The sequence below is a fragment of the Pristis pectinata genome, chromosome 31 (assembly GCF_009764475.1).
Source record: "Pristis pectinata isolate sPriPec2 chromosome 31, sPriPec2.1.pri, whole genome shotgun sequence".
In the NCBI taxonomy this organism is placed as follows: Eukaryota; Metazoa; Chordata; class Chondrichthyes; order Rhinopristiformes; family Pristidae; genus Pristis; species Pristis pectinata.
In genome coordinates this window covers 16,908,008-16,932,832 of record NC_067435.1, presented here as the reverse complement: position 1 = coordinate 16,932,832, position 24,825 = coordinate 16,908,008, and the positions used below count along the sequence as shown (strand labels likewise).

Genomic DNA, 24,825 nt, shown 5'->3' with positions numbered 1-24,825 from the left:
TCTATAAATTTGCGGATGACACCATTGTTGGTAAGATCTCAGGTGGCGATGAAGAGGTGTACAGGAGTGAGGTGGATCAGCTGGTGTTGGTAAGATCTCAGGTGGCAATGAGGAGGTGTACAGGAGTGAGATGGATCAGCTGGTTGAGTGGTGTCGCAACAACAACCTCGCACTTGGCGCCAGCAAGACTAAGGAATTGATTGTGGACTTCAGGAAGGGGAAGTTGGGAGAACACACACCAGTCCTCATAGAGCAGCTTCAAGTTCCTGGGCATCAACATCTCAGAGGATCTATCCTGGCCCCAACACATTGATGCAATCACGAAGAAGGCACACCAGCAGCTCTACCTCATTAGGAGTTTGAGGAGATTCTTTATGTCACCAAAGACTCTTGCAAATTTCTATAGATGTACGGTGGAGAACATTCTGACTGGTTGCATCACCGCCTGGTATGGAGGCTCCAATGCACAGGATTGCAAGAGGCTGCAGAGGGTTGTAGACTCAGCCAGCTCCATCACGGGCACAACCCTCCCCGCCATTGAGGACAACTTCAAGAGGCGGTGCCTCAAGGAGGCGGCATCCATCATTAAGCACCTTCACTATCTGGGACATGTCCCCTTCTCGTTACTACCATCGGGGAGGAGGTACAGGAGCCTGAAGACCCACACTCAATGTTTCAGGAACAGCTTCTTCCCCTCCACCATCAGATTTCTGAACAGACCATGAACACTCCCTAGTTATTCCTTTTTCTTGCACTATTTATTTATTTTTGTAATTTATAGTAATTTTTATGACTTTGAACATTTCACAACATATAAGTCACACATCATCATAATAAACCTGATTCTGATCTGAACTAATCCCATCTACCTCCACATGGTCTGTATCCCTCCATTCCCTGCCTGTTCAATGTGACTGTCTAAATGCCTTTTAGATGTTGCGTAGCTGCTTCACCCACCTCCCCGGCAACACATTCCGGGCACCGACCACTCTCTGTGTGAAAAAATTTATGCCCCATAAATCTCCTTTCAACTTTGCCCCTCTCACCTTAAACTGATGCCTCTGGTATTTGAAATTTCCACCCTGGGAAAAAGACTCTCATAATTCAGATACTTCGATCAGGTTCCACCTCAGCCTCCAATGCTCCAGAGAAAACAATCCAAGTTTGTCCACCCTCATAGTTAATACACTCCAGTCCAGGCAATATCCTGGTGAACCTCTTCTACACCTTCTCCAAAGCTTCCATAATCTTCCTGTATTGAGGTGACCAGAACTGCACACTCCAGATGTGGCCTAACCAAAGTTTTATACAGCTGCAATGTGACTTCCTAAATTTTAAATTTAACACCCTGACCGATGAAGGCAAGCATGCCACACTCCTCCTTTATCACTCTATCTACTTGTGTTGCTACATTCAGGGAACTGTGGACTTGCGGCCCAAGATGCCTCTGTACATCAATGTCCCTATGGGTCCTGCCATTTACTGTATACTTTACTCCTACAGTTGACCTCCCAAAATGCAACACCTCACACTTGTCGGGATTGAACTCCATCCGTCATTTTGCCGCTATCCACATCTCCAAATTTTGTGTCACCTGCAAACTTTCCTAGTCAGACCACCCACATTTTCATCCAAATCATTTTTGTATGTTACAGACAACAGAGGTCCAGCACTTATCCTTACAGAGCACTGCTGGTCACAGACCTCCAGCCAGAAAAACACCAGTAACCTCTGTCTTCCATGGCCAAGAAATTTTGGGTCCAATTTAGCAATTCACTGTGGATCCCATGTGACTTAATCTTCAGAACCAGCTTTCCACGAGGGACCTTGTCATATGCTTTACTAAAGTCCATGTAGACAACATCCACTGCCCTACCCTCATCTATCTTCTTTGTCTCTTCCTCGAAAAATTCAATCAGTTTTGTGAGACGGGATCTCCCCCACACGAAGCTATGCTGACTTTCCCTAATAACTCCATGCTTTTCCAAATGTGTACACATCCTATCCCTGCCAATCTTCCCCAATAATTTGCCTTTCACTGATGTAAGCCTCTCCGGCCTATAATTTCCTGGTTTGTCCCTGTTGCCCTTCTTAAACAAAAGGAACAACATTGGCTGTTCTCCATTTTTCTGGGACCTTGCCTGTGGCTAAAGAGGGTACAAAGATTTCAGTCAAGGACCCAGCAATCTCCTCCCATGCTTCCCTCTGTATTTTAGATAGATCCCACCAGGCCCTGAGGAATTATCCAGCTTAATGTTTTTCAAGAGACCCAACACCACCTCCTCCTTGATATGGACACAACCTTGAAAACCAGCTCCCTCCCTAATCCCATCGTCACCCATGTCCTTCCCTCTTGTGAATACAGATGTCAGGTACTCATTGAGGACCTCACCTTTTCATCTGAATCATTAATTTGATTGTTCTCTCTCAGACACTGCTTGACCTTCTGGACATTTCCAACATTCTCCTTTTGGTTATGTGTCTCAGTAAAGTCTCTGACCTGCATTGCATACGTATCCCTTTGTTCCCTCTCTCTCTCTCTCTCTCTCTGCCCTCAGTAACCTTACAACCAATGTCATCATTGACATCACTGCAACCTTTACCCTACCACAGATATTTCCTTTGCTCCATCTCTCTGCAATTTAATACTGAGTTGTTCTTCTCCTCTTCCCAGTTCTGATGAAAGGTCATTGACCTGAAACATTAACTCTGTTCCTCTCTCCACAGATGCTGCCTGACCCGCTCAGTGTTTCCAGCATTTTCTGTGTTTTTGTTTGGATTTCCGGTATCTGCAGTTTTATGATTTCCCACTCTTACTGATAATGAGAGTTGGTCAGGAAGGACGAGGGCATTCACACTTGTATAGATTCCTCTGGTCAGAGTCAGAACAGGGACAAGTGGTAAAAAGACAAAATTAAAAGTTCTTAATTTGAATGTAGAAGTCATTACAAAGTATGAGTTAGTGGCCCAGACAGAAATAAATGGCTACTATCTAATAGCCATTACAGAGGCATGGTGGCCAAGTGACCTAGACTGGGAATTAATTATTCCAGGATACCTGACCGGAGTATTGTCCTCTCTGAAGGGAGAGCAAAATGGAAAAGGAGATGGATCTTGATGATAAACTATAGCACAGTGGGACAGCTGGTCGAGGTGCTGCCTCACAGCTTCAGTGACCCAGGTTCGATCCTGACCTCCGGTGCTGCCTGTGTGGAGTTTGAACATTCTCCCTGTGACCAAGTGTTTTTTTCCTGAATGCTCTGGTTTCCTCCTGCATTCCAAAGGCGTGAAGGTTGATAGGTTAATTGGTTGCTGTAAATTTCCCCCTAGTGTGTGTGTGTGTGTGGGTGACTGGTAGAATCTGGGGGGGGGGTGAGTTGATGGGAATGTGGGGAGAATAAGATTAGTGTAAATGGGTGGTTGGTGACCAGCAAGGACTCGGTAGGCCGAGGGCCTTTTTCTGTGCTGTACGGCTCCATTGAAGACACAGTTGGAGCTTCCAATTCGCAGTGGGACTTGTCCATAGGCCCCCAAACCGCTGTAGTCATCTCGGGCATGGTACATGTCAGGAAATAGAAGAACACATAACCAGGGTATTGCTAATGTTACGGGGGGGGGATTTAATCTACGTACAGACCTGGCAAACCAAACCTGCGGTAGTGGTGCAGAGTGTGTAAGAGATGTTTTTTATATCATCGTTCTGAAAGAACAGGCTATTTTAGATCTAGTATTATGCGCTGAGGGAGAGTTAGTTAATAAGTGGTCTTTGGGGAAGAGTGATCATAATATGATAGAATTCCATATGAAGCTTGAAGGTGATTTAGTCATGGGATCATACCGCACAGGACCCTGTCCTTTAGCCACCCTGGCCATGCCACCATCAAGTGCCCATCTATACTAATCGCATTTACCAGCACATGGCCTGTTTCTATGCCCTGTGGTTCAATGAAAGACACAGCTGGAGCTAACAATTAGCAGCCTATGCCTTGACGATCCCTGTGTTCACCTATACACGTGTTAATTGTTGTCAGCGTGCCTGCTTCCATCACTCTCTCACGCAGTTCATTCCAAACTCCAACTATCCTCTGGCTGAAAATATTCTTCCTTATAACCCCTCTAAACCTCTTACTCCTGAGCTTAAAGCTATGCCCTCTGGTCATAGGCACCTCTGCTATGAGTGAAAGCTTACTACTGTCTACTATGCCCCTCATACTTTTGTACATCTTTCTCAGGTCCTCCCTCAGCCTCCTACACTCCAGGGAAAACAGAACCAGACTCTCCAGTCCCTACTGAGACGCTCCATCCCAGGCAACATCCTGGTGGAATCTCCTCCACACCCTCTCCAGAGCAGTCATGTCCTCAGTTCAATGTTAAAGCTAAACAAAGCAAAGTGAAGCTCTGAGGCATGAGCTGGCTGAGGTGGACTGGGAATGTACTCGACAAGGTGTGACGATAATTTAAATAATGAATTCACAGTTTACAAGAGAAGACAGTATGTGATCAAAGGAAAAGGCTGTTAAATTGCTCAAAACAGCAGTAAGCTAAGGACAGGGAGCAAGGAAGTGATAAGGAGAGGGAAGGATGAATAGAACAACACATGAAAACAGACTTAAAACATTTATAGATGCATCAAAAGGAAAACCATTGGCGACGGTTGGTGGTGGTGTTGATAGTCCAACACTACAGAATGATGATTAGCCGTAAATTGGGGAGGGCAACTCAGATGGAATTTAATCCTATTACATGTTCGGTGATGGACTTTGGAGAGGTCTAATAAGGGTAGGGTATACGCCATGAATGGTAGTGCCCCAGGGAAGACTGAAGAAGAGAGGGACCATGGTGTACAAGGATCCCTGAATGTGGCTGCACGGGTGGATAGGGTGGTGAAGAAGGTATACAGGATGCTGGGCTGTTTCTGTGCTGTACCGAGTTAATGTGTGTCCCTAACAGACTAAATCAGGAAAAAGTTGCATCAGGGAATAAAGTAGCAGTGTAAGTAAACAAATACCTTCCAAGGTGACTGTGGAGATCTTGGATCCTCCAAATCCCATGGATTCCGGACTGGTTCCCACAGATTGGAAAATAGTAAATGTAAGCCCAGTGTTTTAGAAAGTGAAGACTATTATTAAGAAAGCAGCGAGTGGTCACCTATTGGAGCAACATCTTCAAGTGGTGCTGCAGTAAGGCCATGCCCAAGGTCTCTCCCGTCAGACTTCTTAAATCAGTGGCCTCCACCCCATGGACAATGCCCGTGAATATCGCCATCCTCCCTGTGTTCCTTCAGCTTCATCAGATCAAAATCCTGGAAGTTTGGCAGGTTGTTTCAAAACCAGGTGTTCAGTAGTTGAAGAGAAGGCCTACCGACAGCTAACGTGTGCTCGGTCAATGACCACTGGCTTTAGTATTTTCTTGACACTGAATGAAGCTGCAATGAAAGATGGGAGGATATTTCTTAGATTGATTTTCAAGATCTTGGAGTCACCAGTAAGGCCAGAATTTATTTCCCATCCTTAACTGCCCTTGAGAAGGTGAGCCACTACAGTCCTTCTGGTGAAGATGCCTCTCTCAGTGCTGCTGGGGAGGGAGTTCCAGGATTTAGACCCAGTGAGGAGGAAGGAACGGCACTACAGAGTGCAGCAGTTTGGGAAATGTCTTCCACGATGCAGCAGTTAATTGCATCTACCAAAAATGTCTTAATGTGGAGCTCAAATAGCATTTAATATGCCAATGTAAATTGTTCGATTAGGTCTTGAGATGAAACATAATTAAGAGGTTATCAAATAATTATCAGGATAAGAGCATAGGGGAAGGTAGAAGAACATGACAGAACACTCAGAGTGCACCAAAGGTTGTGAAAACGGTGACATTGTTGGGGTGTACACTTTGATATAATATCACAGCCAACTTGGGTGCAGGAAGGGGAATGGCCAAGGAGATCGGTCTGAAATTGGTCCCCATTGTGCGTTATGCTTGTGCTGGGTTCAAGAGTCGCAGAAGGATCACAATCTTCAGTTGGGACTCCCATGCAGCTGTCATGGCCTACTGCAAACATCTGGAGCAACTTCACCCAGCTGCCAGCATGTTGCCCCACAGCTGTGAACTCAGCCCCGCAGCTGCTGCAGTGGTGCGGCGGCAGAAATGGCAGATCAGGTCCACCAGCCGACCAATATCATTCCATCACCTGAGACCACCATCGAAGCCACCACTGACCTTCGTGTCAGAGCGGCTGAAGGATGAAAACTGTTGGGTGGCCTTGGTGGGAGAGGGAGAGAGAGTTTACAGCTCTCGCCAGGGCAGCAGATCACAGTTTCCCCAGTGTGGCCCAGGAGCGCCTTCCTGGCCCCAAAGGGAAGCTTGACACTCATCCTGAATGGCGGCGGCTGGTCTGCGGATCTACCCCAGCTCGGTGGGCTCCCCGCTAAGAATGGAAATTGGGATCCAGGTGACAGAACCGAGCTGTCGTGCCTGAATAGACACCAATAGGAGAAATATCTCAAGGCAGCAAGTTGTTGTGATTGGAATGGGCTGGGAAAGCGGGTTGAAGAGTAACTTTCAACGAGTGAATAAGAGAAGTACTTGAACACTAGACAGGGCTGTGGGGAAAGAGCAGTGGTGTCAACTGGGTAACTCCTGGGACACCCTCAGTGGGCCAAACAACCTCCTTCCATGATTCTAAGTTATCTGGTGGTGTCTTTCGCCACTGACCGTAATGCAAAGCATTTGTAGTAGCTGTTCGCCTATTGGTCAAAGGGATGGAGTTTGAGGGAGGTGGTGATAGAGGGAGGTAGTTGGAGGACCTGATGAGGGGCAGAGGTACAGAGGGCATTGAGGGAACTGAACACAAGAATTAAGAACACAAGAAGCAATGCTTGACCAGCAGCCAATGTAACTCACGGATATTGGATCAATAGGGTGACAAGACATGGGATACAGGCATCAGTGTGTTTGAAAAGCTTTCATGTACAGTGTGGAAGATCATTGGACTCATCAGATCCGGAACTACCAGAAGCAAGGTTGAGGGTTTCACTGTCAATTGACGGGTGCTGCAACCCAATCCCGTGAGATATCTCTGTTCCTGTGGAGCAGTGATCTGCTCAGTCTGCAGTCTGGCTCACATTTAACCGAGCTCCGACAGACTCGGCCTCAGATACCACAGCAGCAGGACTTTGAATGGCCTCGGCCTGTGTCTCTGTGCAAGCGGAAACCTGACCCATTGGCTGCTGTGTTGTTGAAAGTTGTTGGTGGCTGTCACGGTGTGAACCATCTCCAGAGTACAAGTGAAACAGACCCCTCCATGTTCCTCTGTTTGACCTTGCAGCATGGGCAGTGGGTTGAGCACTGTCTGTGAATCTCCAACAACTCTCTCCTGATCACTCCTCTTCCATGGTCATCCAAACCATCCAAGGCTGTAGGGCTGTGTGGATTCACCCTCCTGTCAGCCAGCACTGTACATTTCCCCCCAACTGCACCCCTGAGGCACCAGCATGTGGCCTGGATTGGAGGACTTTAGTTCTGGGGAGGGATTGGGCTTGTGTTCCCCGAAATGAAGGAGGCTGAGGGGTGACCTGATGGAGAGATCATGAGAGGCACAGATAGGGTAGGGAGTCAAAATCTCTTCCCCATGGTAGGGGCATCAGAAACAAGAGGACATGGGTTTAAGGTGAGAGGAAGGAGTTTTAAAGGTGACCTGAGGGGAAAGTTTTTCTTTTACACAGACTGGTGTTGGAACCAATTACAACCACGATGTTTAAGAGGCATTTAGACAGATGCAAAGGGTATAAAGTGGGTGAATGGGTTTAGCGTAGATAGGCAAAATGGTTGGCATGGATATATGGGCCGAAGGGCCTGTATCTGCGCTGTACAACTCTATGGGTCACCTGTCCCTCCAATCACTGCCCCTCTGCCTACCTGCTCAGTGAGGACGGACACACAGAAAACTCCTTGTGTCCGTGACCCCCCAGGAGTGGTGTGAGGTCTTCACCTGGCCACCCTGCAGTGATAAGGACAAGAAATGACCCAGCTCCACCCTCCATCAGTGCGTTCTGAACCGTGAGGTCACTTCAGTAGCAAACGAGACTGGTGTTGAATACATAAGAATAAATGGAAAGCAGGGAGATGCTGCTCCTGCACTGCCCTCCCAGGACGTGGGTTTCAGCTGACTCACAGCCCATGAGGGAGAGGACCCTCTCCTCCTGACCATCAGTCTCCCAGGGTGAGGGACCCCCCTCTGCTCTCTGCACCACTTTGGTCTTTGAGATGACAAGTGGGATCAGTGAGATGGACAACTCACTTGATGTGGGCTTGTCGCTGTCAGGGAGGATGGGGAGGGAGAGGAGCCTGAATGTGAAATGGTGCTGGAGCCCAACAAAGCACCTCATGACAAGCCGGAGAGCCATGCAGCAGGGAAACTGGCCCTTTGGCCCACTATCCGTGCTGACCATCAAGCACCCACTTACATTGTTACATCCCAACTTCTGACACCCCTCCTCACCTGGATCCACCTATCACCTGCCAGCTCTTGGTCCACCCCTTCCCCCCACCTTTTTATACCAGCTCTCTCCCCTCTATCTTTCAGTCCAGACGAAGGGTCTGGACCCGAAACGTTGACTGTCCATTTCCCTCCACAGATGCTGCCCGACCCGCTGAGTTCCTGCAGTGCTTTCTGTGTTGACCCATTTACACTATTTCTACATCATTCTCCCCACATTCCCATCAACTCCCACCGCCCCCCCCCCCACCCCGCCAATTCTACCACTCACCTTCACACTGGGGGCAATTTACAGCAGTCAATTAAGCAACAGACCAGGACATGAGAAGAAACCAGAGCACCCGGGGGAAGCCCACACAGTCACAGGGAGAACATGCAAACTCCACACAGACGGCACCTGAGGTCAGGATTGAACCCCTGTCACTGGAGCTGTGAGGCAGCAGCACCACTGTAGGACGAAGCAGTCCCACCTTCACCAACCTTGAGCTCATGGGCTTTATCCCACCCCACACTGCAGGACACGTGGCCTCTTGGAGTTCCATGCGACTTCCTGCCAGGCACACCTGGCTGTTGCTCTGGATGGCTTCATGAATTCTGGTAAGATCAGATGGAATTTAATGCTGATCGGTGCGAGATGATTCATTTTGGGGGGGGTCCAACAAGATTAGGACAGGCACAATGAATGGTAGGGCCACAGGGAATGTTGAGGAACAAAGGGATCTTGGTGTACAAGTCCATAGATCTCTGAAGGTGGCAGCACAGCTAGATCAGATGGTTGAGAAAGCGTAGGGGATACTTACCTTCAATAGCCAGGGCACAGAACACAAGTACAGAAAGGTCTTAGTACAACTTTATAAATCTTTGGTCAGGCCACAGCTAGAGTATTGTGTGTAATTCTGGCCTCCACGCTATAGGGAGGACGTGATAGTGTGGAGAGGAGATTCTCCAGGATGTTGCCTGGGATGGAGTGTTTCAGTTATGAGGAGAGACTGGACAGGCAGGGTCTGTTCTCCCTGGAACAGGGGAAGCTGAGGGGACCTGACAGAGCTATAGAGAGGGTAGACATAAGAAAACTTTTCCCCATCGTAGAGTTGTCTAAGACCAGCTGGCGTAAACTTAAGCTGAGTAAGGGGTTTAGAGGGGATATGAGGAAGAATGTTTTTACCCAGAGGGTGGTTGGAATCTGGAACAAGCTGCCTGAGGTGGTGCTGGAGGCAAAGACTCTCACAGCATTTGGATGAACACCTGAGTGGTCGAGGCGTAGCAGGCTACAGACCAAGTGAGGGTCAATGGGATTAGTATAAATAGGTACTTGAGCTTCCAGAGGTGTATAAAATCATCTGGGGGTATAGACAGGGTGAATGCAGTCTAGGGCACAGGTTTAAGGTGAGGGGGGAGAGATTTATAGGGACCCAAGGGCAAACTTCTTTGCGCACAGGGTGGTACGTGTATGAACGAGCTGCCAAAGGAAGTGTTAAGGCAGGCACAATAACATTTAAAAGGCACATGGATAGGAAAGGTTTAGAGGGAATATGGGCCAAACACGGGCAAATGCGACTGGCTTGGTGGGCACCTTGGTCAGCATGGATGAATTGGGCTGAAGGACCTGTTTCCATACTGTATGACTCTATAACTCTATTTCCATCTGGACAAAACAGGAAATGAGTTACCAGCAAGTAAACACAGCCTGAAGTTGAAACACCCAACATTGAATTCAGCAAATGGAACTCACATTTCCCTGCCTGAAACTTAACTGTTTTTGTGTGCTGGAAAAGGTCAACAGACTGTTGTTAGGTTAAAGATGGAATATAAATGTGAATTATTATTGTTGTCTTTATCTTACACATTCTGTGTGTAGGATGAGTGGATGACTCTGTACCCAGTTCTGCGTGGGGGCCTTTGCTTTGAAGTGGTGAGAAAATCAATGGAGGGACTTGTGTAAAAGTGCTGGTGGATGGGAGACACTGTAATGCATGTACGTGCTTTCTGCTCACGTTTCTCTCCTCTAGTGTGTCTCATCCTCTATCTGCTGATCTTCTGTTGGGTGGAGAACGACTACATTGTCTTCACTCTCAGGACAGCCAGCTCTCCCATTAACCACTGCATTCCCTGCAAGCACATCCATGATCTGACCAACCAGAAATGGGTGAGATGGCTCCAGCATCTTACCTGCAAAAAGACTCAATGTCTCTTCCCTTGACTCAAGCTGCTAATTCCAAAAATGCATTGCAATTCCCTTAGAGATGCAGCAATAGTCTCCAGTAATGGAGCATGGCAGATCAATGCTTTTGAGCAGTGAATATCTTTGAAACTTGCATGTTTGTGAAATGTTGAGGATAATTTTGAAGTGGTTGATTGACTTGGTTTTGAAATGCCAGTAAGTCCACAGGAAGGCTGGTATCATCATCATCATCCGGGAAAAACTGCACTATTAGGTCAACCGTTGAACTTGTTTAGGAAGTCCAGAACATAAGCTCTAGTGGCCAGGATGGTCCAGAGACGTGTTCAAATCCCAAAGATGGACCAAAGCCACTCTAGTTCAGTACTCCTTCCATATCTGACCAATAAGTTGATTGACAGACTTTATCAGTGTCTAAACCCAATTGATAAAGGAATTATGGTGGAAGATAGTATCTGTGCTGCAGAATTCCCAGCCTCAGGATTTGTCCCCTAAGGAAGGACAAATGACCATGGCCTCAACATAAGGGATTTGAGGGTGTTGGATGGTACTGGGGGAGTGTAATAGGATCTCATGTCTGACAATGTGTCAACTTTGTCTCATTTGGTGGTAATTTTATATCTGAGTGAGAAAGGTTGAGAGTTTAAGCCTCATTTTGGATACAATCAAATAAGGGCCACGAGAAAATGTTGGAAATACTCAACAGGCCGGGCAGCATTTGTGGAGAGGGAAACAGAGTTAACGTTTCATGTCAGTGAAATTTCACTGATTCAAAATGTTAACTCTTTCTTTCTCCACGGATGCTGCCTGATCTGCTGAGAATTTCTGGCATTGTTCCGGTTTCAGTTTTCCAGTATCTGCATATTTTGCTTTTCCAATGATCAGGGCAGACTCTCCCATGCAGAACTCAGAGTGCTGAGGTGGGGAGGGGGGTGCTTTTCAGTAAAATGTTAGAGCTTTTGGCTAAATCATTGGTACATTCAGAAGACGTGAAAGACACTATGTAAATGTAAATCTCCTCTCTGCTACTGTGCCTTATGATGGAAGGTATGAAGTATTCTGTTAGTTGCAAACCAGAAGTGTCCTGAATTGAAAATATCTGTGTTGGGAGAACCTGCCATACAATTAACCATGTTTAGCCAATCCGTCCAATGACCAAGAGCCATTAAGTGATGCTGCAGCATCAGTGCTGGTATAATCATACAGACCTGGTTCTTAGCAGGTCATTAGAGAATCCTCAAGCTCTTCCTCGCTTAAAGATGGAGACTTTCTGTTCAACTAACTCTTGTACTCTGACTTGTGCCTAATACGTTAGAAAATAAATCCACCTAAGATTTGCTGGCAGCAAGCTTTACTTTATGGAACAAAAAGCTTAATGTAATTTGGTTTGGGGAATAATTGGAAACTGAAAATGTTGCAAATCCTCAGCAGGTCAGGCAGCACCTGTGGGAAGAGAAACAGACCTAATGTTTCAGGTCAGTATTATTTCATTATACTTTTACATATTTCTTATGCATCTTACAACAGGGAACAAGGCCATTTGGCCCATCATCTATGCCAGCTCTGAGTTATTTCCCTGCAACCTATTCTCTCTCATGTGCCCATCAGCTCCCTGTTTACACTGTAGGTTATTAATAATTACTGTAGACAATTCACAGTGGTCAATTAACCCACTGACCCACTCTTCTTTGAGGATGTGAGAGGAAACTGGAGCACCCAAGGGAAACCCACGTGTTCACAGGGTGAATGTTCACACAGACAGCACCGGAGGTCGGGATTGAACACAGGTCGTTGGAGCTGTGAGGCAGAGGCTCTGCCAGCTGTGCCATTTATTCAAACTTCAATCTTATTCCATCATTCATGGGTGATCGAGCCCTTAACTCGATCTACCAATCTTCTCAGCAACACTAAATACCATCACCTAACGAAAACCTCAGTTTTGCATTTTTTTTTAATGGGATAGCACAAGATTCTCAGCACATTTTGAGGGAATGTATTCCAGATTCCTACTGGCTTCAGTGGGATGAAGTGTTTCTTGACATCACCCCGAACAAGAAGGTAATAGGGGTAGGCACTGTAATGTAGCGATTAGCATAACACTATTACAGCGCCAGAGACCCAGGTTCAATTCCGGCCACTGTCTGTAAGGAGTTTGTACGTTCTCCCCGTGTCTGCGTGGGTTCCCTCCGGGTGCTCCAGTTTCCTCCCACATTCCAAAGACGTACGGGTTAGGAAGTTGTGGGCGTGCTATGTTGGCGCCAGAAGCGTGGCGTCACTTCCGGGCTGCCCCCAGAACACTCTACGCAAAAAGATGTGTTATACTGTGTGTTTCCATGTGCACGAGACCAATAAAGATCTTATCTCTTATCTCACACATCCTCATTCTCACATGTTCCCTGGATGAAGTTTGGAAATAATCAAAAGTATTGCAAATACTGACAGTTTGGAGAGAGTCCACTCTGAAATTATCCTTGGGGCTGTATCTGTTCTGAGGCTCAGAGGTGCCCGTTGCAAGTGGGTTCAGAGGCCAGCTTGTGAAAGCATCAGTAAAAAGGAGATTGCTCTACAGGAAGCAAACTATACCAACAAACATGACCTCCTTAACAATCACTGTTTTAAAGATATTGGCTTCTCCCCAAATCCAGTGCAATCACACTCCATTGTAGCACACCCTGTCTGGTGCTATTTCAGCACTATGCAATTAAAAATGCTCTTCGGACAGAAGACTCACTCCACAAATTGACTGCATCATTCCCAGAATTCGATTGGGCTCTTCCCAGCATGAATCCTGTTTGTGTGACTGGCTTAATTTCAGCATCAGATGTGCAACAAATGACATCATTTCCCTTTGGAACATTGCAAGTGAAATTAGTTGAGTTATTTCAGGAGTGGAGTTGGAGTGAAAGATGTGCTATCAACGATGGGATTCAAGTTTTAAGGGCATGATGGAGTGAAAGGCAGTTTGAACGGCTGTCTGAGGCAAGGTTTACGTGAAAGGTTATGGTAGCAGATCAAGTTCCTTTTTCTGAGGTTGCATAGTGAAGTTAACGAAAGATCTGGTGTTGGGTAATCGAACTCATTCCGTGCATGCAGCCTTGACTTAGAAAGCTACACAGAGCAAGTTGGTAGGTCCAGGGTAAATGGAATCCAAACAGGCAGGTCAATGAGTGCTGCAGCATTCTCCACACCCAGCAGAGCAGGTGACTGAGAATTCACACCTGAGGGTTTCTGAGAGCAGTGGACACCCCTGATATCAGGCCATTCCTTGATGGGTACAAATCCTACAATTCCCATGGCGCGTCTTCACTACATGGGCTGCAGCAGTTCAAGAAGGCAACTCACCACTGCCTTGCCAAGGGCAAGTACAGATGGAAATTAACCATTGACTGTATCAGCAATGTCCACATCCTATGAGACTATTTTAGAAAATGGTAATGCTAATATCATTCAGTTGGCAAGGGTTGCTTTCTGGTTTTTTAAGGCTTTGTGCTTATTTTGGTTTGATTTCACTCCAAGATTGTTTCTCCAATTGGCAGTGCTCTTAAAGGGGCAGGCACTTTATAGGTTCACGACAATAGCCCCAGGATGGAGTAGGAGAAACATCGGGTGGCACAGCTGGTAGAGACACTACCTCACAATGCCAGAGACACTGGTTCAGTCCTGACCTCTGGTGCTGCCTATATGGAGTCTGCATATTCTCCCCATGACCACGTGCATTTCCTCCAGGTACTCTGGTTTCTTTCTACATCCCAAAGACATGCAGGTAGGTAAGTTAACTGGCCACTGTAAATTGCCCCTAGTGTGTATGTGAGTGGTAGATTCTGGGGAGTTGATGGGAAGGTGTGGAGAATAATTGGATTGGTGTAAGTAAGCGTTTGATGGTCGGCGTGGTCTCATTGGTTGAAGGACCCGTTTCTGTGCCGTGTGAGTCTTTTTACTCTAAATCATTCAGCTCAGAACATTGTAAATCTTTGGAATTTTCTGTCCCAGAGACCTGTGGATGCTGAGTTCTTGAATATATTCAAGTCTGAGATGTTGAACCTTGAACAAGGGAGTAGAGGGATTAGGCAGGAAAGTGTAGTCATGGTAGATCAGTCGTGGTCTTGCTGAGTGCTGTTGCAAACTCAGTGGCTGGCTGGTCCATTCCTGCTCCTTTATCTAATGTTCTTAACTCCAACGTTTCTGTTCCTTTCATAACAGGAGGGAAATGCAACATCAAACACTTGACTTTGTTGAGAGATACCCAATGAATAGATGGACCCCATCCAGTTTAGCTTGCCACATTATATAGACCTTACCTCAATGTGGAATTTGTGTATATGGACTAAGGAATAGGATCTGAAGCAATTGTGTACTCTGGCTGTTCCCTAGCGTGAATTGTCTTCAATTCAAGGACTGAGCAACTCACTCACTGTGTGACACCACAGGATGCAAATCTGACGCAGCAACAAATGTAGTCTGAAATGTACCAAGTGGGTGTATTAGATTCCAAGGCACCGTTTAAACCTATCACACTTCAGCTTACAGAACAGGAGCTCCCTCACCTCCCAAATCTATTCATTAACAATCCCATGGGTTAAATGAACACTGCACACGAGCGTGAATCCAGCAAAGCACAGAGCTCTCTCCTAAACAAGTCAATTAAGTTCCAGCCATAATCCTAACAATTTTCACAAGATTCTAGCTGGCCATGATCAGCTCCAAGTTTCAGTAATTACTCTGTGCACACTGAAGTCTTTACACACATGTTGCTCAGCTCTTGTTTAATCCTTTTAAGGTGCACACTTCTGATTGCAATGAAAGTGATAAACTTACAAGCTTCATTGTGTAAGTAATTCTCTTAAGTTTTCTTTTAGGTTTCCTATCCATCTCACACTTTCAGCTGCCAATATCCTGATGCAGGATTTCATAGCTCTTCTTTTGGAAGGGTGCTAATCTCTCAAATGGCCCTGTTCTGCTTGGCTAACAATAACACGTAACAAAGTTGCAGTGAGGTTCAGTACCAGTTACTCCGCAGAGCAACACATTAAACATATGACAATACGGGCCAAACTAAAGTCCACATTATTATTTAGCTTGTTCTGTTAACACAATCACTGCATGGAAACAACATATTACGCCCAAAGGACGGGTGCCAGGAGCTACAGCTGCTTTAAATCCTACCCCATGCTTCGGTCCAGTTACCACTCAATTACACATCTGGAACACATCTGTAGCTCTCTTCTGTAGATGGCAGGAAATTCCTATGAACTAACAAGATGCTGTGTTTTTTCATGTTAAGTCACAGCAGGTAAATGAATTGAGGAATAGGAAGGATGTGCCCCCAGGCATGGTGCTTGCTGCACACATGTGGTGATCCATCCAACATTCGGTATCTTCCAATACTCACATAATGCAAAAAACAACAGTGAGTTTACCCAAGCAAACCTCCTTCCAGGGACTTCTGATTCAGGCAAAGGACAGATTGATCTGTGGGGTCAAGGGGACAGATGACCCACCTGCCTTTCTGGTTTTAAACCCAGTTGTCTGTCTACTTAAACAAGGCTGATTAAAACAGAGAATGTATCTGTGATTAGAATAGAAACAAAAAAGGCGAGTTCTCCTTTCACTAGGGTTGTTTCTCCTTGACCCAGGCATCACTCTGTGCTTTTCTTGGAAGGGGTTTTACCTGGAATCACTTTTGCAGTGACAGGACTCATTATAACTTGAGTCCCAAACATTTTTCCATTCAAAATGAAGGCTAATAACAAAAACTCAGACCCCTCCCCCCCCCATTTTAAACGTCACAGAGTTGCATTTAGATTACAGTGCAGGACCTCAGGGTCTATGGAATTTCTCATCAGGTAACTACATTTTTGTGAATGCAGTCACAGATGAGACACAGAAGATGACTACCCACAAGAGGTCCTACAAACAGCAGCGGGATAAGAACCAGACGATCTGGATAATGAATGTGATGTAGGAAGATGACACTTCCTAACTCAGAAAACCTTCTCCTTTCTCCCACATTTCTGAGTGACATCACTATTCATAGCAGATGTCCTCCCTTGAGTGCTAATTCCTGTTTTGACCATAATTTCTCAAGGGTTGGAGACTTAGTGAAAGTCAAAGTCTCCAACTCCAAGGATAACCTCACTGTGGCACAAATGGTAGCTGGTTTGTGAACACCAGGCATTATCTGATTCTGGCTCAGTTGATCCAAGGCTTATTCCAAACCCTTTGATGAGGTTTTCTCTTGGGGCAGAATCATCAGGATGTCGGGAAAATCGCTTTAGTCCTTGACAGGTCTGACTTCTCTTCACTGTACACAAGTACTGGTGTGAGACACTGCCTCACCAATCTATTCCCTTTACTCCCACTGGTGATACCTTCCTACTGTGGCCAGCGCATTCCAGATCTTCAAGATTTGTTGCCAACATAACCTTCCTTAAGATCTGATGAAAGGGTCACTAACATGAAACATTAACTCTGTTTCCCTCTCCACAGGTGCTGCCTGATCTGCTGAGTATCTCCAGAGTTTATTTTGGATTTCCAGCATCTGCAAGTTTTGATTTTCAACGAACATTCCTTAAGATTCAATAGTCACATCAGATTCACTTTTGGGTCTTCAAACACATGTCATCTCTTTGTAAGTAATACAGTGCAGGAAGGCAGTGCAAACAAATGTGATTTAGCTTCATTTGTACTCATAACAACACAAGAGGAAGCCATTGGGTCCATGGCAGCTCCTAACAGAGGCCCCCACTAGTCCCATTCCCCTCTCCTTATTGCCGGTAGCTCTGGAACTTATCTATCCCTCACACATGCCCATCAACTTCCCTTTGATCCCTTTTGCCATTAACCCACACTAAGGGGTAAATTACAGCAGCCAATTAACCTATCAACGCGTCTTTGCAGTGTGGGAGGAAACTGGAGCACCCGGGGGAAACCCACACATTGAAGGGTTAATGCATTCAAACCTTGCTGTCACTACAAACCAGAAAACAAAAATACACTGACGGAAAACTAACAGATGCAAGATCAGCAGATGAAGGGTCTCAGATTTGAAATGTTAACTCCGTTTCTCTCTCCACAGATGCTGCCTGACCTGCTGAGTGTTTGCAGCATTTTCAGGTTTTATTTCAGCAGGCTGAAGTACTTGTACTTCTATAAAGGTAGTATTTTCCAAGGTATGTGAAAAACTAACAATGCAGAAAATACAGCTTTTAACTATTTCCTTTGTCTGCTAAGGAACTATTGCCACTTTGAGAAGCATAATTTGCTAGTAAAGATGTGCAAAAAGAACTATCCTTTGGAATGAGGTTAGCAAAACAGCACTTTGCAGAGAGCCATCAGCACGTTTGAAGATTTAAAGGTACTGGTGGCTCCCTTCCCCTGCCTTGCAACCATCCTGGAGATTCATGACTTGAATTTCAATACTGAGCTTTCAGTACAGAGATTTATTATTCCTGACTGTTCCTGACAGATTGCACTTTCAGATCTGCCTATTTCTCATTTACATTTTTGCTCCTTCAGCTCACGCCTTCTTCAGCAGGGAACACAGCACAGATTGGAGCCACAACACTGAAGGTGAGATTTATGTGGGGAGGAAATGGAGCCAAATCCCTTCTAAAGTACATCTAATGCTTGGATCCATAAAACAGATCAGCACTGGGACACAGTGTCGGAGGGAGATGAAAATCATCAGAATGGAAAGGCATGGATGGGCCAAATCACTGGGACTTTATGTTCTTCAATGATGCATGTACTTTAATGAGAATTGTATCCCCTTATAAAGAAATAATTTGTATTTATATGCCATCCCAAGAAGCTTCAAAATGCTTTACAGGTGACACAGTACTTTTTGTAAGTGTGGTTACTGTTGCAATGTTTAGAAAAAAAAAGTTGGCTGCCTATTCCCTGCACCCAGGGTCTCACAATCAGCTAGGTGACGATGAACAGATAATCTGTTCAGTGAATTTGGCCAAATGAAAGTCAATGGCCAGTATACTGAGGAGAACACTCTATGAAACAGCACCTTGAAATTATCTACCTCTACTAGCAAACCCAAAGAACTTGTAACAGTCTAAAGAAGTACTTTACCCATACTGCTAAATAAATATGAATTCATCATTATTAACAGTCTGCACTGACAAAATACTATATTACCACATCTTCTGACCAATTGTAAATGCAGAGTTTAACAGTATTAAATGCAGAATCCTTTACTTTGCCATTCTTGAGTGAATGTGTGGGGGAAATCAATATGAGAGACTAATCCTTCCATGTTATGCCAGCTCTGAAGCTGCCTGAAATGAGCTGACCCAAAATGTAGGAAGTTCAAGCTCCCAGTTCAGCTATGTCAGGTCAGAAATGGAAAAGCATTCCCTTCACTCAGAGATACATTTTAGAAAAAAAAATTAAAGGGCTTTAATGTATAGGTAAAATATCTTTTAAAACACAGAACATATATAACATTCGGACACATTGAGATATAAATGGTTATCGAAGGTTGGCAAAAAAAAAGAGAGCAGTTTAGTGTGTCGTTGGTAGTAGTGACTATCTGGAGAACCTCAGGGTTTTCAGGAGGAGTCTGTTTATGGGAAAGAGGGCTAGGCCCTTCCAAGTCATGGCAAGATAGTACTCCACCTGGTGGAATGCACAAACTTAACATAAAAGCTTTCAGTAAATACAACTGTTTAGGCTCCCATCCAAACAGTGCCTCCTTTCTGTCCCAGCTGAGTATTAATTTCCCAGTCACTTCATTACTTCATCTCATTTCGTTCTCTAGAACTCAGCAAATTCTTTAGAATATTTCTCTGTGAGAGATATGCGGATTGGCTCCTCTTCATACTCATCAAAGTTGCTGGTGTCTCCTGGGCCTTTCATCTTGGGTTTAAATGGAGGTTCCTCCTGAAGAAAGCAGAAACTGATTAACTGCAACTCTGTACACTTCTCTGCAAATATAATGAGACCTATCTACTAAAATCCTCAGACTAATCACAGACATGGCACAGCAAGTGCTCCTCATCGCATGACCTAGGTAATTACACTGAATATGAGTCAGCCCCCCGACGTGCCACACACAATCAGTTCCAACATTCCAACAAAACACAACGGGTTCGACAATTTAATCCCACCTTTCTGCCAGGATGTGAACCTCACCACCCAGTGACGTGACACGCCACACACTCTTCACTATCAGAGCCTTAATACTAAAGTTCTGGAGACAGGTATTATTCCTTGCTCCCTTGTAATGTAGAAACACATTAACATCCCATTCCTGTACCCTGAGGAGTAATGTTACCCAAAAAATACATCAGTCCTTCAGTCATAAAGCACGAGAGTAACTTTGGATGCCTGAGTAACAAAACCGGCCTGAAGCAATAACAAGGCAGTGGGAAACTCCATTGGTGAGATTGGATTCTACATTGAAAGGAGTTTATATTGGGACATGTTTTAGTGAAGCCAGTGGACAGTGCAGTTTGAACTTGGTAAATGAACCTGTCTGTGCGTAAGAGTCTGCACATTCTTCGGCAAAAGAAAAATCCCCAACTGTCATGGAAACTCTCATACATGGAAGTAGATTTCCTCATGAATTAGGTGCCAAACTAGAAGAAAATACTGGAGGTGATCTGCATAAATACAGAGAAAGGAGCTGGGAACCATAGATGGTGGTAGGGGTATATCGAGAGAAACAAGATACAGTGGCAATGCCCGTCTGTGTGTCTGCCCATGTATATGTGTGCGCGCACACGTGTGCCCATCCATGTGTGTGCATGTCCATCTGTGTGTGTCTGTTTCAGTGTCCATGAGTGTCCGTTTGTGTGTGCGTGTGTGTGCCCATTTGTGTACGTGTGTCTCTCTGACTGAATTTTCAGAAGTGAGAGAAGTTTGAAGTTTCTGCTGACGTACACCACTGTGTGTGTAGCAAATAGCTGCAAAAAGTACTGTCACTGGACACCCCATCATCTGGTGAAATAGATCTTGACTGACTGGAGACACAGTACCGTTCTTTTGTAGATAGAGATCCAGTCTGTGTTGACGAACCACTTATGGTTTTTGATGTCGTTGACACCATTTCGGAGATTACCAAACCGTTTGGTCAGGTCCACCTGCAGCAGGTTCCGGAGCAGATCCTTCAAGTCTGTACTGAAATGTGACGGAAACCGCACCTGATAGGAAACATTGGTTTGGTACAGAGGTTCAGCTGAGAGGCAGAAATAATGAACTTTCTCATTCGGCATATGCATTGAGATATCACAATTAAATGCATCACATAAAAGGAAGTTACTCTCATGTTAATTCCTCACAGTCTAACTTATTAAACAGAAGTAGCTCATGTGGCCCATTGTACACACGTTGGTTCTTTGAGAGGGCTACCAGTCGGTCACACTCACCCACTCTTTCCACAAAACTCTGAAAATTTCCTCTCACAACTACTTATCCAATTCTCTTTTGAAAGTTGTTATTAAATTTGCTCTCACCATTTTTTCAGGTAGTCCATTACAGCTCAATTAGTCCTTCAGTTTATTAAGCACTGCGCCAAAATGTAAATTCTCAGCTAATTAAGGCAAATAGGATGTTGGCCTTCATTGTGAGAGGATTCGAGTACAGGAGCAGGGATGCTTGCTGCATTTGTACAGGGCCTTTGTGAAACCAGCCCTTCAGTATTGTGCACAGTCTTGTCTTTTTTTCTGAGGAAAGATGTTCTTACTATGGAGGAAGTTCACCAAACTGACAGCAGGACTGACATATGCAGAGAGATTGGGTCAGTTACACTTAAATTCCTAGAGTTTAGGAGAATGAGAGCTGGTCTGGGAGGTTAGGTCCCATGGAATCCAAGGAGCGCCAGTTGGGTGGATTCAAAATTGGCCCAGAGGTAGGAAGCAGAGGGTGGTGGTTGAAGGTTGTTTCCAGCCTGCCATGTGGGACCTTGGCGAAGGCCTAGCTAAAGTCCAAATAGACAACATCCACTGCCCTACCCTCATCTACTCTTTTGGTCACCTCTCCAAAAAACTCTAAAAGCTTCGTGACTAGTGATGTGCTGCAGGGCTTGGTGTTGGGGCGCTTGTTATTCATTATTTATATAACTGATTTGGAGGCGAATGCATAAGGCTTCATCGGTAAGTTTGCGGATGATATGAAATTAGGAGATGTTGTTGATAGTGAAGAAGGTTGTCGTAGGTTACAGGGGGATCTCGATCAGTGAGGGAAGTGGGCCGAGGAGTGGTAAATGGGTTTCAATACAGATAAGTGTGAGGTGATGCATTTTGGGAAGTCACACCAGTGTAGGACTTGTACCATGAATGGTAGGGCACTAGGGAGTGTAATGGAACAGAGGGATCCAGGAGTACAAGTGCATAGTTCATTGAAATCGGCGTCACAGGTAGACAGGGTGGTGAAAAAGGCGTTTGGCACGCTGGCCTTCATCAATCAGGGCATTGAGTATAGGAGTTGGGACATTGGTTTATTATTGTCACTTGTACCGAGGTACAGTGAAAAACGTGTCTTGCATACCGATCGTACAGATCAATTCATTACACAGTGCATTGAGGTAGCACAGGGTAAAATGAGTGAATCTGCAGAGAGCAGCTTGCAATGAGTTGTTTTGCTCTGGCGCCATCTTGCATTAAAAAAAATTGGGATATTATGTTGCAGTTGTGTCAGTCATTGGTGAGGCTGCACTTGGAGTACTGTGTACAGTTTTGGTCACCCTGTTATAGGAAAGATGTGGTTAAACTGGAAAGAGTGCAGAAAAGATTTACGAGGATGTTGCCAGGACTAGAGGGCCTGAGTTATAGGGAGAGGTTGGCCAGGTTAGGTCTTTAGGAGAATGAGGGGCGACCTTATAAAAGTCTTTACAATTATGAGAGGCATAGATAAGGTGGATGGTAACACACTTTTCCCCAGGGTGGGCAAGTCGAAAACTAGGGGGCATAGGTTTATGGTGAGAGGGGAAAGGTTTAAAAGGGACCTGAGGAGCAACTCTGGTTGGTGAATGGAGAGTGATGACTATGGGTGGTGAGTAAGTGGAATGAGCTGCAAGTGATGTATGGAAGTGGCTGAGGCAGGTACAATAGTATCATTTAAGAAGCACTTGGATGGGTACATGGAGGAGCGGGGCTTGGAGGGATATGGGCCGAACACAGAAAATTGGAACTAGCTGGGTGGGCACCATGGTTGGCATGGACTGGTTGGGCTGAATGGCCTGTATCCTTGCTGTATTGCTCTATGACTAAGATGAGAGGTGATCTCATTGAACATAAACAAAAATCCTTTGGGCTTGACTGGGTTGAAACTTTGCTGTCTGGGGTGCCTACATCCAGGACACCATCTCAAAATAAGGGGATGCCATTCAGGACAGAGATGAGGAGAAATTTCTTCACCCCAAAGGTGGTGAATCTTTGGAATTCTCTGCTCAACAGGCTCAGTTGCTGGGTATATTGACAAAAGAGATCATTAGTTTTTGAGATATTAAGGGAATCAAAAGATATGGGGCTAGTGGGACTGAGGGAAAAGATCAGCCATGACCTTACTGCATGGCAGCAGGAATCTCACCTTTTTCTTACCATGTTCGATGTGCTTACTCTTAAATGCCTTTGAAAGGCACTCAATGCAGGGACAATTAGGAATAAGCCTTGCCAGTGACACCCAGCTCTCAAAAATAAATAAAACAAACCTTTATAATGAAATGTACAACGTAATATCACTAACTTCCTTCTCTTCACATGGTCTCTAATTAGGGCCAGATTACCGTTATCAAAGTCTACAGCTGTGTCCTTATCAGAAACAGTGTGACATGGCTCATAGTATCATTCTTCAGTGCACAATATCAAGTGTAGCATAGGGCAGCACAGTGGCTCAGCTGGTAGAGCTGCTGCCTCACAGCTCCAGTGACCCAGGTTCAATCCTGACCTCTGGTGCTGCCTCTGTGGAGTTTGTTTACTGCAAATTATCCCTAGTGTAGGTGGTTGGTAGAAGAATTGGGGGGAATTGATGGGCATGTGAGAGAGAGTAGGTTATAGGGAAATAAATGGGGAACCTCCATCCTTTGTCCTCTGGTCCACTTGCTTCCCACCCAGATCCATGACACCTCTGATGCCCTCAGCTACTTTGACGGTTTCCAATTTCTTGCTCCCATCAGCTCATCTTTACCATGAATGTATGATCCCTCAACAACAGGATGGTCTGAGGCCCCTCTGCTTCTTCCAGTCAGATTGAACCGCAGTCCAGTCCAGATGAAGGGTCTCGACCAAAACATCCATTTCCCTCCATAGATGCTGCCTGACTTGCTGATTCCTCCAGCATTTTAGTGTGTTGCTCACTTTAATTGTCTATCCAACTTCCACTTCTGAGATCCCACCACCAGCCACATCTTCTCCTCCCCACCCCTTTCTGTCTTCCGCAGGGACCATTGCCTCTGTGACTCCTTGGTCCGCTCATCCTTCCACACCTACTCTCCCTTACCCCTGGTACTTTCCCTGCCCCCACAGTAGATGTAACACGTGTCCTTACACCTCCTCCCTCACCGCTGTCCAGGGACCTAAACAGTCCTTCCAGGTGAGGCAAAGGTTCACATGCATCTCCTCCAACCTTGGCTATTGTATTCAATGATCCTGATGTGGGCTCCCCTACGTCGGCAAGACCAAGTGCAGACTGGGTGACCATTTCACAGAACACCTATGCTCGGTCTGCAACGGCCATCCCGAACTCCCAGTTGCACGCCATTGCAATTCCCCTTCCCATTCCTACACCAAGCTGTCCATCCTTGGCCTTCTCTGCTGCCAGGATAAGGCCCAACACAAATTGGAGGAACAAAACCTTATATTCCACCTGGGTAGTCTATGAATATTGAGTTTTCCCAATTTGAAGTAACCCCTTTTTTTTCCTCTTCCCTCTCCTTCTGATCCTCTTCTGGTCCTCCCATTTTGTCCCCTTTCCACACACCCCTGAGCCCCCCTTCACCCATCTTCATCCCCCTCCTGGTTCCATCCACTCACTTTGCACACAGGACCCACCCCCAATCTGGTTCCAACTGCCATTCACCTCTCCCCTAACGGTTCCCATTCTCACCTCCTTTACTTCTCCGAATCCAGCTCTGGTAGTGCTTTGTGTTCCTGCTTATCTCCCTCCAGCCGCTGTCTCCTAGCTTCACACTCCCTCCCAACCTTGTTCC

The 24,825-nt window shown here is 45.6% G+C and overlaps 1 protein-coding gene across 4 annotated transcripts in view; it reads right to left on the bottom strand.

Moving 5' to 3' along the window:
• Positions 1-19,047: 19,047 nt before the first annotated feature.
• The window catches only part of LOC127584904 (cAMP-dependent protein kinase catalytic subunit alpha-like), a 156,455-nt gene continuing 150,677 nt past the window's right edge, over positions 19,048-24,825 (bottom strand). For all 4 annotated transcript variants that reach the window (XM_052041894.1, XM_052041891.1, XM_052041892.1 and 1 more), the window contains 2 exons: positions 20,657-20,821; positions 19,048-19,559 (listed from right to left, as the gene is read on the bottom strand). In XM_052041894.1, coding sequence (XP_051897854.1) covers positions 19,434-19,559; positions 20,657-20,821 — 291 coding nt within the window. In that variant the 3' untranslated portion in view covers positions 19,048-19,433. The remainder of the gene's footprint in view (positions 19,560-20,656; positions 20,822-24,825) is intronic.